This window comes from Arvicola amphibius, chromosome 11 (assembly GCF_903992535.2).
Source record: "Arvicola amphibius chromosome 11, mArvAmp1.2, whole genome shotgun sequence".
NCBI lineage: Eukaryota > Metazoa > Chordata > Mammalia > Rodentia > Cricetidae > Arvicola > Arvicola amphibius.
The window spans coordinates 1221756-1238221 of record NC_052057.2 but is presented as its reverse complement, the minus strand read 5'-3'; the positions used below and the strand labels follow the sequence as shown (position 1 = coordinate 1238221).

Below are 16466 nucleotides of genomic sequence, written 5' to 3'. Positions count from 1 at the left end.
CCAAATACAGGAGACACTCAATTATAAAAACCACTGTAGCTTCTGTGTCGCAAGCTGTTATCAATCTCCAAGGCCATTTAAGTAACTGAGACTCCTATTCTTCGTAGAGGAAAGTAAATGCTAGTTTGTCTTCTAGGCAGAGTGAACTTAAAGCGAACAAAAGATCTGTAAAGAAATAGCTGTATCTGACTGGCCCCAAACACCCCCTTTGCTCAGGATGGTGACAGACCTGTAGTTAGTCAGAAGCAACACAGTCTGTTCCCTTCCAAGTCAAGGCACGTGCTTCACCCTTAACTAGAATGCCTTTTCCTGCCTCCTCTGAGATTTAGCCTGGCATCACCTCTCCCTGGGAAACCCTTCTGCTCTCCCTCACAATACAGCACCCGACTCTTCCTTTTCTCACATAGGTACCCTGCTTATCTATTGCCATAGTAACCCCTGTCAGTCTCTGTCAAGGCACTTGGCAAGGAGCATGTTTCTTTCAATAACTGAGCTGCAGAAGTCTTTTATTCTATGCACAAGTATTTTATATGATCGACACGTCTCCAACCATTCTGTGGATTGTCCTTTCAATTTTTGTGGTGCAAGCCTTTAGTCCCAGCGCTCAGGAGGCAGAGGCAGGAGGATCTCTGAGTTCGAGGCCAGCCTGGTCTACAGAGTGAATTTCAGGACAGCTGGGACTACACAGAGAAACCCTGTCTCAAAAAAAATGAGTAAAAAATTGTGCTACTTCTTTGTTCTTTGAAACTATTATTATCATGTATGTGTGTGTGCATGTGTGTAGGCACACACACCACTGTGCACATGTGGAGGTCACAGGAAAGCTTGGTAGAGTCTCTTTATGTGTGTTCTGTGGATTGAACACAGGTCACCAGCTTGTCCAGAGAGCCTTTGCCCACCGAGGCATCTCACTGAACCTTAATTTAGATTTATCTTTGAAATAGGGTCTCGCTATGTAACCCAGGCTAGATTCCAACTTGTGAGACTCCTGCCTCGGTTTCCACAATGCTAGGATGCAGGCTTATACTGCCCAGTGCACTTGGTTTTCAGTTCTTAGATCCATCTTGAATGTGTCCAGTTTGTCTAATGTTCCTTTGGTTGCTCGTGTTTTTGGCAGCATGTCTTAGAAACCATTGCCAAGACTACAACGATTTTCTCCCAACTTCAAGTCTTTGATTCATTTTGGGTTAATGTTTATCACGTGAGGTAGGAATAAGTCTTCCAGTCTATAAGCGTACAAATGTCTTCCATATATATGCGTATGTGTGTTATTTCTGATTCTATTGTAAATGTGACTGATACCTTAATTTGATTTTTAGATTGCACACTGAGAGGGTTAATGTTGATTGCCAACGTGACAGAATCTAAAATCACCTGGGAGGTAGACCTCTGGACATGCTGGTGGCGGGGGGGGGGGGGGTATCTTAACAACCTTGACTCATGTTAGAACACCCATTTAACTGTGGGCCCCAACGTCCAGCCAGTTGCTGCGGCCCGGGGTCCCTACCAGGACGGACTCTAGTCCGACATGTGAGCTGCAGCAACCCTTGCCTCCTGTAAGTAGCTGTCTGTCAGAAACTTTTATCACAGCAATATTAAAACACTCACTACTGTATAAAAATAAAGCGGATTTTCACATGAAATTATATTTTTGCAGCCTTGCCAACCTCGTTGTGGCTTCTAATAGTTCTATTCAGTATATCCCTTAGATTTTTTGTTGTTGGTTTTTTTGTTTGTTTGATTTGCATATAAGATCATGCTATCTAAAAAGCACGCAGCTTTATAATTATCTGGGTCTTTATTTGCTTAATTTTATAAATGGAAGCACTCTTCTTAAATATTTAGCAGGCACACTCTTACCTTACTCCTTTTCTTCAGGGAATGTTTTTCACTGTTAGGTAACAGTTTCACCGTAACGGTTTCACGGTAACACTTTCATGGTAACACTTTCACCGTAACGGTTTCACCGTAGGTTTCACGGTAACACTTTCACCGTAACGGTTTCAATGTAACGGTTTCACGGTAACACTTTCACTGTAACGGTTTCACCGTAATGGTTTCACCATAACGGTTTCACGGTAACACTTTCACAGTAACACTTTCACCGTAACGGTTTCACCATAACGGTTTCACGGTAACACTTTCACCGTAACGGTTTCACCGTAACGGTTTCACGGTAACACTTTCACCGTAATGGTTTCACGGTAACACTTTCACGGTAACACTTTCACCGTAACGGTTTCACTGTTACATTTTAGTTCAGAGTTCACAGGTAACCAAGCTCAGCTTCAGGAAGTCCCCACTATTCCTGGTTCCCCGTGTCTGGGAACTATCATTCTCCTCTCTGTTTTTATAAGCTTGACTGTTTCTATCTTTCTACCGCAGACAAATACAATCCAGGGGTTTATGCTTTTGTTACTGGCTGTAACAGCTCCAAGCGTCACCCATAGTGTAGCATCTCAAAACAACGTATCCTTTCGCTTGTAATTTCTTGATCTTCTGGGTATTTATGAGTATGCTGTTTGAACTATGTATAATACATCTACCTATTTGTGGCTTTCTCAAGTTTCTGTCGATGTTTTTATTTTGAACTTGCTGTAATCAGAGAATACACATCGCATGGTTTCAGTCCTTTTAAACTCACTGAGCCTTGTCTGGTTTGGCTTGTGGTCTCCCTGGGAGAAGGCTGAATGTGGAACCTGTTGCTATCAGGTGAAGCACTGAATGAGATTTTTTTTCTAGTATAACACTTTAATTTCCTTAACTTTTTCACACAGATTTTTTTTATTCAATTGGGACAAGTCCAAGCTAGCCCCCAGGTTTGCAAACTGTCTGTCTCAGCCTTGGAAGTACCAGAGTACAGACCTGTGCTATGGTGCCTGCCTCCTGGCTATTGTTTTTCCAGTAAAGTTAACAGATTCCATTCCAGACTCAAACTAAGTTAATTCAAACAAACTACAGGTATAGCATCCTATACGGTTCTATTCTCCCATCTCCCTCTCTCTGATATTTTTAAACATGTAACACACATACACTATAAAGTCAAAGATAGACTGTTATTAATTTTTATCTTTTACTTTTAAAACAATGGTTGCAATGAAGTAAAGACAGTCTTTGAAGAAGAGCTGTGTGTGGGTGGGTGCTACTCTCAGTGTTGGATCTTCGAAGCTGAGTGGGCTCTAAATGTTAGAATGAAAACCTAACTTCACAATTTCCCAGACTTTCACTTCAAAACACCACGGACTGAGATTTGCTACCTCTGGCCCTGGTCCTCCAGGTCCCTGGCTTTCCCTGCACCTAAGTCTTCACGTTCTCGGAATCTTGTTCCTTCAGAAGTACATTTTGCCAGTTCCACAGAAGAAAGCATCAACATAGACAAATTGAGAAAATTGGGAGTGGGGGGGGGGTGACACAGTGCCACCTCCCTAACAAAGGGACACCTGATAGGGAAAAACGTTATCAAATTATCTCTACTCAAATAGACAGAGAATAACAGCTGCAGGACAAAGTGGCAAGAGAGGGAGGAACTATTCACAATTTCCTTCCCCAAACAGTTCCTGTTCGGAATCTGAGTTGAACCCATCCTTCCCCGGAAGCTCTCCTTACCCGAAAAGGGGTGTTGATTCGGCTGGTGAGCGTGTCCAGGATGTGGACATTTTCATGCTGGTGTAGGAGGATGAAACGGAGGAAGATCTCCAGGAGCGCTGGCTCAGAGATGCTGCGCAGGAAAAGGTCCAGGTACGCAGTTGTGGTCATGACCTCTTCCACCGTCACCTGGAACCAACAACAGAGTGAGCACAGTCTGCCGGAGACTCACCCAACCCTGAGAGCTTAGCTGAAGCCAACAACAGGACCATGGGAACACAGCACCTGCCCTGGAGCTCAGGCCGGGAACGGCAAAGCCGGGGAAGGCTCCATATGCTCTGACGGTTCCAGTCAAATGCGATTTAAACCCTATAAAAGTTTTAGTACGTACTCGAAAATGGGGAGAAAGACTGTGAAAAGTATTTATATGGTTAATAAAGGAGTAATTAGAAAGTTTGGTATAATTTGTCTCATTATTTGTCACCCAATAAACCTTTACTGGGAACCTCTATGTCCAAGGAGCTGTAAACATAACAACATGGTTTATGTTCAGCAAATTGAGCTCTAGAAAATTAAATGATAATGTCATAAATTGCAAAGGAGAGGTGCAGACATGGAGCGCTACAGATGTGCACTCAGATGTGTTTCTGGAGAGCAGCAAGCCAATATTTTTATAAATGAGTACCAGACATAAAACATTATTTATAAAGTGCTACAAAAGCTTACTGCTAATAAAGTAATGGCAACTTTTTTTATAACACAAATTGAGATTCCCTACCTATGTGCTTTTCCTATTCAGGGAAAATGTCAGTCTTTTGGTGAATCAGAATTGAGTGACATCCTTCACAGAGCAGCAGTAGAGGCTTAAAGTGAAGGCCAGAGGTCAGTGCCAGGCGTAACCCTTCATCACGCTACCCCTTGTGGGATACCTTACTGAGCCTGGGGCTTACTCACTCATTCCACCAGGATGGCCAAAGGCCCCTCAAGGATCTGCTGGTGTCTGCTACCCTTGCCACGGGTTTCAGATGCACACTTCTACCTAGCGTTTCTACATGCATGGCAGGGATCTGAACCTGTGTCTTCATGCTCGCACGCAGCGCTTCAGTGACTGAGGCATGTCCTCGGCCCCTCAACCTTAGACATATTAATACAAAGAGCTACTATATGCTCCCCTGTAGGTGGAGGCTGCTTGTTCATTCCCAGCTGCCCAGGCCCAAATAATCATACAGAAACTATATTAATTGCCACACTGCTTGGCCTATTAGCTTAGGCTTATTAACTAACTCCACATCTTAAATTAACCCATTCCTATTATTTTATATTTTACCATGAGGCTTGTGGTTTACCGGTAGGGTTCTGGGGCATCTGTCTCCTTGGGTAGCTACAAGGCATCTCCCTGATTCCACCTTCTTTTCCTCCTCTATCTCTGCTTGGAATTCCTGCCTTGCTCTATTCTGCCCTGCCACAGGCCCAAAGTAGATTCTTTATTATCCAAAGGTAACAAAACATATTCACAGCATACAGAAGGGAATCCCACATCACCTCCCCTCTTCTGTCTAAATAAAAAGGAAGGTTTTAACTTTAAATGGCAAGATTGCATACAACAAAACAGCTGTCAAACAAGAATGATAGTTACAATATTTAGTCCATTTACATTTGGCAAATTAAGGAAAATACTCTATCATCTACCCTATATTTGTGAGCCTCAAGTTTTATATCTAATTTATCTTCTATCATAACTAAGGAAAAGTATAACTATAATTATCTGTTCTTCAACTTCATCGAAGTCCCCAGAAGGATACAATACTACCTCAGTTAACAGGAAGTGCACTGTAAGCTGCTTCCAACACGCTAGAATTGACAGAGACACCCCCTCCCCCCACCTTCTCCTAAAAGCAGAAGGCAGCAGCTGATCTTTCTGTCTAGAGGCTATCACCAGGCTGGGCACAGAAGCATCCACTCTTGGGTGCACTGAAGTCACCAAATGCACAGTTCAAGCTGTGGAGTTCCAACACCACACCCTGCACACACCCCACCCCGCCCAACGCAGTTCATCCAAAATGAAGCAGATGGCGATGCTTTCTGAATGAGTGTGTCTCCTCCATTCCTGCCTTATTTCTCCCGCCCTTTAAAAGTGCTCGCTGTCACTTTAATCGTACCCGACCAAGGCCATTCTTTTTATACTTCATTCCTCCTCCTCTTTGAATTTTCAGCCTAAAAACCCACAGATCAGTTTAGAAACCAGATGTCCAGAGCTTCGAGATGAGTGTAGACAGGCCATGAATGGCTGCATCTGCGAATAAGGCCTTGACGCTGTCTATTTTGGTGGTTTGAATTCCTTTTTATAAGTTCTTGGTGCTCAGCTGTGCTCTGGATAGAGGAGTCCAGGTGGGTAAAATATCACAAAATCAGCTGTCTCCTTTCTTATTCTAATAAATAATGGACTTTATTACCATAAAGTCCATTTGAACTCACTCTTTCATAATCCACTGAAACCCCCACATGGTGTGCTGAGTGACAGGGGCCATCACTGGAGTGTAAACACCGTCCCCCAGCTCAGCAGCCATGGTGTGAGCATGCAAGTGTTCAGACCACTTGAAGTCGTCTGTCTACTTTAAAGGGCTCTCTGTAGCCCAGATATAGTAAAGGAAGCGGGAGCAGGAAATCATCAACACTGGGCAAATAACAGACACAGGGAAAAGTGCATCTCCCAAGCTGCCCGCTTCTGCAGCCAGCTGCTCTAGCCTGCGCTTTCTGCAGCTCTCGAGTGGGGCTTGCATGGGACATGGCTAAGGCTGCCCTGACGTTCCTACCTACTCATCCTACTGCAGCACACAAAGCTGAACATGCAGAAGACCTCCTCAGGGGTGAGGCATTGTCCCTCCACGATCCAGCAATTGAAATCTGCCAGAGTTGAGCATTACCTAATTCTTCCAAATACTCTACACCACGTCACATACCACCACCTACTCAGCACATAAGTATGAAATTACTGTTTGGATGTTCACTTGCAAACACTGCTACTGGAGTTGTTAACTTGAGCTTCACAGAAAAATTGTCAAATGAATTTTTAATTAGGCTTAGGTCGGGATTTCCGACAATTTTTGAAATGATCCTAAATCATACTACTACTTTGTACTAAGTATTCATGTGACTTGATAACCTCAGCACTGACAATTGTAAAATCTAAGCCTCAATCAATCCTGAAAAACACCGAAAATGTTCCACATTTTGCAGCATCAAATATTCATTCGAGAATTAATTTGATTTCATCTAAATAGTAAAATTATATGTAAAATAAATAATTGTTTTAAAATAAATTCGTGAGTTATTACTGTAAACCTGTAATTTACATATCTGTTTTATATGCCTTCTATGGTGAAATGTGAGGTGTCCCTCACAGACTCGTAGGTTTGCACACTTGATCTGCTGCTCAGGAGGTGGATTCTCACTGGGGTGTCACAGATGGAGGCTGTGGAGTTATATAGAACCCAGTCCTAACTCCTGCCTCTCTCTGTCTTTCTGTAGACACCGTGTGACTCATTCCCTCTTTCCCTGCCGCTCCTTCCCTGCCATGGTGGGAGGTGTTCCTTCCTAAACTATAAGCCAAACCAAAGCCTTTTTTCTTCTAATTGCTTCTTGTTGGATATCTGGTTATGGAAATGAGAATAGTAAAGAATACACCTGTATACCCAGGATCAGGCAAACTTCTCAGACAAAAGGACTTCCAACGAGAAAAAAACCTAAGAAGCCTTGTTGTCTGTGTCCTGGAAGCTCTTCCTTCCTCTATGTTCTCTCTCTCTCTCTCTCTCTCTCTCTCTCTCTCTCTCTCTCTCGCTCTCTCTCTCTCTCTCTCTCTCTCTCTCACACACACACACACACACACGTGTGTGTATGTGTATTTCTGTCAATAAAATTTTACTCAATCCTCCCCATGCTAGCATCATCCACTGGGCTACACTCTCATTCCTTAGCTTCTGACACAGCCCTCCCTGTGTAGACCAGGCTAAACTCTTAACTAATAATCCTTCTGCCTCAGTCTTCAGAGCTACCACACCTGAGTGTTGGTACACTTTTAGTGAAGAGATCAAAAATAATTAATGCCACTATAAACAGCTAAACAGGAAATGGTGCTCGGCCATAAACAGCTATCCACATCCACTTGACTGCAACGTTGGGATCACTTGGTGGAAATCTCAACCAAAATGATCAAGGCAAGAAAATGTAAATAGAAAACAGTAGAGAAATGGAATCGTTCCAAATGGGCTAAAAGTTAGCTTCCTTGACGCTGTCTCTAACTTTACCCGGCACTGCTGAACTGACAGGAGACTCCCAGAAGCTGCTTTGCAGCTGGTAGCGCAACATCAGCTTGCCCCACTGGTTACACGTGACCTTCATAAGCCCAAAAGCCCAGTAATCAACTTGCTAGAATCCAAGTCCGTCCTCGGGGGCCAACATGAAAGGGGGGGGCGTTGAGCAGCTATTGTTTACCTACTCTTAGGCTGGATAAATGAAAAGATTTTATTTCTTTTTAGAAATCAAAGCTGTCATTAGTAAGCTAAGAGGATTTAAGGAAGCACTTGGGGGGCAGCATTTACATAACATGCTATAAATATTCAAAACCCAATCCCGTTAAATATCAAGTTGCAAACTCTTTACAGATTGAGGTCACACTTAACCTTAAACTAATACCCTAACCAGGGAAACCAGTTGCTTCTCCTTCCACCTCTTCTCCCCACCATATCCTTCAGAGTCTTTTATCCCAGAAAATCTCTTCCTGCCCCATTATCGTACTTTCAGAAACTTCTTCTAATCCTCCCAAGTAGGCAACGTCCTTAATGAGGATAAGATGAAGAGCCGAAGTGTGATCACTTGAAAGCTAACGATAACCACAGAGGAGAGACACTCAGTCTGAGCAATGCAAAGTGGAGCCTTCTGCCAGCGCCCAGAGCAGCGTTAGCAAAACACAGAAGCCACAAAGTAACTATTCAATGGTGGAGGACGATGAACCGCAACATGAGGACCTTTGTCTCATAAGGTTGCCAGGATCTACCTTATTCTACAAAGAATGGCAGGCAGCTACCAACTTACACGAAAATAGCCAGCCATACAAATTAACATGTCACTCAAATTAACAATGTCTACACATTGTAGCAGCTTGAGAATGTTATTTCAAATTTAAGGGTAGACCATAATGACTGAAGCAGAACAGCGGAAAACTCAAAATCCTCCCACTTCCAAACTTACCCTTGATGAGATAAAGACAGCTGTAAACACCCAGCACCGTCCTGCTTCCTCCCCAGTACAAGTGCTAGGACAGAGGCCTTCCTTGGGCACGTGGTTTTATTTCTGTCGGTCCAATTTAGTTCATTCTTTGAAGCAAATCTTTCTTTATTCCCTTTCCCCATCTTCCTTTAGCCCTTGCTTGGTTCTTTCTTCATGCCTTTACCAGCCCCTTAAAGTTGTGTTTTCTAAAAAATGTAGCTTGAGACTGGGTGAGTGAATTCAATTTGCTGGTTCACTAATGGTTTAGACCATTTTCAAATAGAAAATGTTAGTGTCCCCTGTGTGTAGTAAGAGCAAGTACTGTTCTGTGGAACTTAGGCGTGTATATTTTGTTAGAAATACATACAAATCATATTATGTGCAGGTGCTTCACTGGTATACCCAGTGTGCAAAAACCTGACTGTGAGAAGCAGTCATCCAACAAACAGTGCATTAACGCAGCTTCAAATCGCTTGTACCAGCCCATTGCCCACCAGCTATCCATCCCTGGCTACAACTCAGCAGAGTGCACGGAACTGACCCTGGCTTTCTGAGCAGGATGTCAATCGAATTCACTCATTCTATATCTTTTTATCTTAGCCCACAAGCTCTAGAATGATCCCCTACCCTTTTTTTAAATCAGAATTTCAAGCTTTTCAGAAACGAATCAAATGGACAGCTTGTTTTCTTGTAAAAGGGAGGTGGATGCCACATTCTACTTCTACAAAGTCAAAACTCTATACAAAAAAAGAAGAAGAAAATAAGCCCAGCCATTGCGTCCACATTGCAGAAGCACATTAACTCGATATGTAGGAGTGAAATTGAGCATACAGGAACCCTGACCCTTCTGTAATCAGCTCTAGTTGGGCGATTCCATTTGCATCTAAATTAGCACCAGTGTCCTCTCGGTGATGGTTGTTATATGTGTCTTGAAAAATAAATTTCCCATCTGCTAACTGTTTCTTTGTGATCCAGTCACATTGGAGCAAACAGATGGACCCTACCTTCTGTCACTCAGGTAGGTGGCAGGCAGTGGAGGTCAGGTGACTGCGACATCCTCTATAAGACAGAAGCCACCTTCTTTGGTTTTTTTCTCTGGTACCCCAGGCGAAAACTAAGTAGCTGGTTCCATGGGTCAATGGTGAGTTCTCTCACCTCATGGTCCCCACCAGTGTGGAGAAACAGTAGGACCAGCAGAGAGAGAAGGAGGACTGTTACACCACAGGAAACAGAGTTGAGAAAGTCTTTACTGAACACCTGCTGGAGCCCACCAGCTGCTGCCGGAAAGACAAGCCAATGGACGGGAAGCTTGTCCACCGTGGGCAGCCAAGGGCAGCAGCTGGATGGGCTCTTCACAGCCACCTCTTCCTTCCCAGGACACAGATCACCCAGAGGCACGGTCAAGTGCAAAAGGGAAGACAGACACCCTGGTTCCCAGAGAGGGGCCCACCTCACACGTCAGCCAAAAATTCAGGACAGAAAACATTCAATTACTCAAAGTCTGGAAATAGTCTGTAGCGGATGAATCAGGCCCCCTCCTGTCTCCTTCTGCTCCTCCACCTTAAGGCCACACAGTGTACCGATGCCACTGCCAGAGGCAGGCTGAGAAGATGGGGGTGGCATTCAAAGTTACTAAGCTGAGCTACTTATTCCCAAGAGAGCAAAAGGTGGTGGCTGCAAGGAGGGTGTCTGCGACATATTCTGTGGAAAATATTTTTTAAGATAAAAGCCAGTCTCAAGCCGGGCGGTGGTGGCGCACGCCTTTAATCCCAGCACTCGGGAGGCAGAGGCAGGCGGATCTCTGTGAGTTCGAGGCCAGCCTGGTCTACAAGAGCTAGTTCCAGGACAGGCTCTAAAAAAGCTGCAGAGAAACCCTGTCTTGAAAAACCAAAAAAAAAAAAAAAGCCAGTCTCAGCCCTTTCTCTGTACCCCTTTCTGTTTCCAGTGCCAATGGAGATGGCCTGTCCTGAATGCTGCTGACCACCCTGCTGACCACCCTGCTGACCACCCTGCTGACCACCATGGAGACAGACTGCACCTTCTGCTGTTTCTAACCTGACCACATTCCAGGAATGGCCGTCTTCACCAAGCATTTGGTGAACACATTGAAAACTCAGCACTTAGTGACTGGGATGGGAAGGCAGCTGGAACACTATTCTGTTTGTTATTATACTCAAGGGTAGAAGCACTGGGGATTATAAAACCTGACTTAGGTCTACGCTAGGAGTTAGGAAGTCACGCTAGACTCAGAGCATGGTTGCCAGACCTGAACAGACAGTGGATTTTAGAAAGAACACGGGATTTTTAGGTGGGCAGATGCAGGACCGAATTTAATAGTGTACTGTGCCATTTAATCTCTCTAAGCTGCTTCCTCCTCTGTAAAATGGGGTAACCACAATATCTAGAAGTATTTGAGAATTAAAGACAATGCCTAGACATCTAAATGCACAGATGGGACTAACAGGAAAAATGATCATTATTTTCTGATTTGGGGCATCAATTTAAAAATAAACTAAATGAGGGTGGGGTGAGCAGGGGTAACAGACAGAACAAAATGTGCATTTGTAGCATGATCAATAAAGAAACCAAAGACAGAAATTGGGATTCAGCCTGAAAGTCAGAAAAGCAAAACAGCCAATCACTGGCTCTTTCCTCTACCTCTGTCTGAAATGGCAATTCAATGCCTCCAGTGATCTCAGAATGAGACTGTATCTGAGAGCTGTCTCCTCCCATTTTCTATTCCTCTCTAGGGCTGGGATTAAAGGCATGCATCACTACTTGGTTTCTATGGCAAACTGGTGTGGCTACTGGGATTAACGGATCACCACTGCCTGATCTGTAAGGCTGACCAGTGAGGCTGTTTTACTCTCTAATCTTCAGGCAAGCTTTACTTACTAAAATATAAATGAGATATCCCTACTGTGCTTGTCTAAATACACTTTAAAGTAGAGGGACAATGTGGCAGCTCATCTAGAGAGAGAGAGAGAGAGAGAGAGAGAGAGAGAGAGAGAGAGAGAGAGAGAGAGAGAGAGAGAGACTTTCTATTTCTCCTTGTCAGCATTTGCAGAACTAGTAGGGGCTGTGTACTACAACAGATCTGCCCAGGAGACTCCAAAGAATAAGTGTGTCCTAGGGCAGGATGGATTTACCAGGGTCACTGGATTCTCTCAAATGTTTTCTGTTTGCTGGGTTCACCACTTAATAAACCTCATTCTAATCCCAAAGGATCAGTTGACCAATAGTTTATAGAAGAAATAAGAGTGTCACTGCCAACAAAACCCAGCCATGTCCAAGAGACCCCTGCAAGGGATGACCAAGTTAAAGTCGTTTTTCTTACAACATCAAGACATTTTTCTTTTGCCCTTCACAAACCACAAACCAACCCCTGCCCCCACCTTTCTGGAGGGGTTAGCAAAGGGCTACTTCTAAAGCTTCTTGTCCTGTATTATATGCATATTATTTGTACCCTCTAGCTTCATAATGTAATTTCCCAGACAATAATTGAATATATGACCCAATATAATTAAGCTTCATCTAATAGAGTTCAGTTATAGAAATATTCCAAGCCAAGCATGTTAATATGTGTCATAATCCTAGCTTGTGGGAAGCCGAGGTAAAAGAACTTGAGTTCAAGGAGGCTAGCCTGGGCTACATAGGAATTTAGGCCACCTTGTACATATTAAACAGGAAGAGGAGGAAGGAAGGATGAAGGGAGGGAGGCCGTATTCCAAATAGTATGTAAGAGTGGATTTCACAGTTTAACTCTGAGGCCAGAATTAATGAGGAAACTGGGGTAGGAGTAACTCCAAAGCAAAGATGGGAGAAATATTTCAAAGAAAATTTCATCTGTCTCTTCCTTATTTAATAATTGTTTGAAAAAGACTCTTCCAACAGCATTGTATCAGTTTGTGAGTATCTCCTGAGCATTTAAAGACCTTTAAGCACACTATTTCAGCCCAGGGCATTCATTCATCCTTTTGAGAACGGACTTCAAAGACTTAGAGAGAAAAAAGGTTCCTCCTGGAAAGACAGTTCCTCTAGGAACAGGGTTTGAGAACATGGTGGTTTGAAAGGAAATGGCCGCCATAGGGAGTGGTACTATTAGGAGATGTGGCCTTGTTGTAAGTAGTGTGTCACTGTGGGGGTGGGCTTCGAGGTCTCCTATGCTCAAGCTGCAGCCAGTGACCCAGTTCACTTCCCATTGCTTGTGGATCAAGCTATAGAGTGCTCAGCTCCTTCTCCTGCACCACATCTGCCTGCTGATGTCATGTCCTGCCATGGTGACAGTAGACTAAACCTCTGAAACTTTAAGTTACCCCAGTCAAATTTTTTCCTTAATAAGAGTTGCCATGATCATGGTGTCTCTTCAGAGCAACAGAAACTCTAAGAAAGACAGAGAGGAAGGAGGTTTGAGGTTGTCATTGAGTCACAGAGGAGGAGGAGATGTTAGACGGTTGAGTCACAGAGAAGGAGGAGGTCTGAGGTTAGGCCATTGAGTCACAGATCCTGATAAAGCCGCCTCTAAACTCGGATTCCAGACTACTGTTGAATACAACAGGTCTTGAGAAACCCTGTGGGTCATCCCAGCGTTCCCTGTCCTGCCCTTAGCTTAGGATCTGATGCTGGACAAGTGTTGCCCAAATGCAACTTTCCCTCCTTATTAATCTCCACTTCTATTTTTCTGGTCAGGTCAGTGCCATTTCTCGGTTTTCTTCATGTATTTATCCATCCTTTATGACTGCCAACTTCTGCAGAAACATGTACATCTGACCTACTGAGCCGGTTCTCTAAGGACACAGTGCACTGTGAAGTGCTCAACACACGATCAACAAACAGATTGAGATGGACACTGGGAGCTCTGCTACTAAGGAAGAAAAACACGGCATCTACAGCCTATGTTGAGGATGCCTTGATGATGCCAAGGTGGTTAGGTTCATCTGCCGATATCTGAGTAACGGGAACATTTTCGCTTAGAGTGAATAACACTTCACCGAAAACACAGAGCCCAACTCAGGCCGTGCTCTGAATGAGAGCAACTTGGAAAAGTGATCCACTGCAGAGAAGAAATGCTTTCGTGGGCTGTCCCTCCATTTCTCCTCCAGATTAACACAACAGTCCCATTCATGCTGGTAGAACTGACTTCCAACCCCTGAGCGGAGGGGAAATGTATGGGCTAGAGTCTCAGCCAGAAGCTGACTATGGAAAGGCTGGATCACATCTCATGCCTGCAATCACCCTCCAGACCCCGTCTGCCTGCTGGGCTAAGTGCATCATTTTGGGGTAAAATTTTATATTTAGACCAATTTTCCCAGGTGCAAAAACAAGCTCTGATGACAAAGGACAGATTTCACTCCTGGCTTATTTTCCACGAGCGACAAAGAAATCTCCACACAATGGTGAGACAGAAATGGCACAGGTGTCTGCCAGAACAAATTCATTAATTCTAGCCGTGGTCGTTTTCCTCTGTTTTCCCCAAACCTGCTTTTCGTCTGGCACTGGAGACTCACAGCAGAGCATCTCAGAAATGAGGGGCCACCTTGCCTGCGGAAAGCCAGTGTGGGGCAAGAGACAACCATGGCAGGATGGTAACAAGCAGGCCAACAGCCTCTGCTGAACCCCAACCCGACCTTCTGCTTTCCTTACAACCTGCCTGAAGATAAACTCACAAGGCATTTGCTGCTGATCGATTTTAAATGTTCTCTTAGGATGGCACATGGGGGAAGAATAAATGATTCACACCAAACTTCAGACCAGATTTTCCCCTCTTGTATCTGCTCTTGTTTCTGAGGTGAACACCACCTGGCTTCCACAGACAGGTGAAGTTTTGTGTGAGCTATGTTTTGTGCCATCTGTGTGAGGGAGGGTGGGGCTGGTCCTATCGTCTCCTAATTCCGAGGCCCAAGAACCACATCCTTTGGTGTGGCATTATCACTACTGTGCACTGGTTGAAATTAAAGAGAGAAGTCTCATTTCCAATTTCAAATCAGAAGTAACCAGAAGCTTCATTTATCATCCTAATATCCTCTCCTACAATGGGAGAGAGGCGACCTGAGGTATGACGGAGGTCAGCCAATGAGATTGTCACAGTATCTGCTTCAGCCTCTAAAAGCAAACTCTCGGCTCACCTGTGTGGTAGGACTGTGGCTACACTGGCATCACCTACCTTCTGAAATTCTAAAAGTGATTTTTAAAAAGGCAAGAAGAGTTGCAGCCGAAGGGACAGAATCATGTCCCTTATGGGCACTTGCTTCCTGAGCCCACCTCTGAGCCAACAGCAGCCTGCACAGGGCATTGCAGCAATTAAGTGAAAGGGTCTCCTTGGATAGAGGTAGCTCTCCCTGCCCTGTGGTTTACTTAGCTGACTGTCTGGCCAGAGCAGAGGGTGATTTTTACCACTGGAAGATTCCCCTCTGCTGTCTGTGGACCCAGCCCCTTGCCGAGGCATTAAGTCTAGAGATCTAATGACCTCATCTGCACCTGCAGTGCAGCAGACTGCTCTTGTGCAATGGACAACCTGCACGGCTCTACGCCATGACTCTGCAGAGCCCGGGTCTCTCCCGTAATGACAATCACAGAAACCCCCAGCTTGCCATCAAGAGAAACACAGTTTGTTAATATCTAAGAAGTTCTGTGTTGGTGGGAAGCAGTATGAAATGTCTTCCCCATGGTCATTCTGTCTTCTTTGGAGGAAACCCTGACTTTATAGTTTAAAAACAAAAAGTATGTTTCCTATGTGTCTAGCTGTGTCCTGATCAGGAAAATATAAGCAAAAGCCACATGAGGCATGGGAAAGGATGTTAGCAGGGAGATTTCTGTGATCACAGCTTAATCTATGCAAACCAACACAGGGGTTCTCCAAAAGTTAGATGATTGCCCTGTGAATTTTAACAGAGAGCTCCTCCCCAGCATCTAGAGCAGTGCCTGGAATATACTGGGTGCTCAAAATAAATGTGCTGAAACAATTAACAAATTAACGTTTCATAATACGAGATGCGCGGCCAACACTGACAGTTCATAATAAAGCAGAGAGAATGACTGGAGTGACCCAGCCTCCAATGCATGACAGCAGTGTTTCCAAGACTGATTACACCATGACGCATCATAAAACGCATCTTGAACAATGCACAGCACTCACCAGAATGCTATAGCGTGCATTCTGATATTTATTATTTGGTTCCATTTTCAGTGCTAATCTTGACTCAAGGTGACTTTCTAATTCATTTACACGATGACTCGGTGTTTAAAAACTGTTTAAAACATACCCAGCTATATAACCTTCTCTAATGACTTTTTGCTAACAAATAAAAGTCAGCACTAACACTAACATTTAATTTCTTACTTATAATTCTAAAAAGTTTTAAATTGAATGAAAAGAAACAGTGGCGGCGCAAATAATCAAAACTGCATGATTATTAGTTGGGACTGGAATTTCTCTATAAAAGATAAGCATAATCACTGAGGATATTAAAACACACAACACAATGCTACACTACACAATTCTACACTACATGACACAATACAACACTATACAACATAGAAATACTACACAGGTAAAGATGCCTTCCCCCAGCAGAGGCTCTGGTCAGCTGTCCTTTATCCTATCCCAGCTCCTGGTG

At 44.0% G+C, this 16466-nt stretch overlaps 1 protein-coding gene across 3 annotated transcripts in view; it reads right to left on the bottom strand.

Annotated features, from left to right (window-relative positions):
• The window catches only part of Fhip1a (FHF complex subunit HOOK interacting protein 1A), a 208526-nt gene that overhangs the window by 24439 nt on the left and 167621 nt on the right, over positions 1-16466 (bottom strand). For all 3 annotated transcript variants that reach the window (XM_038348346.1, XM_038348344.1, XM_038348345.1), the window contains one exon: positions 3607-3774. In XM_038348346.1, coding sequence (XP_038204274.1) covers positions 3607-3774 — 168 coding nt within the window. The remainder of the gene's footprint in view (positions 1-3606; positions 3775-16466) is intronic.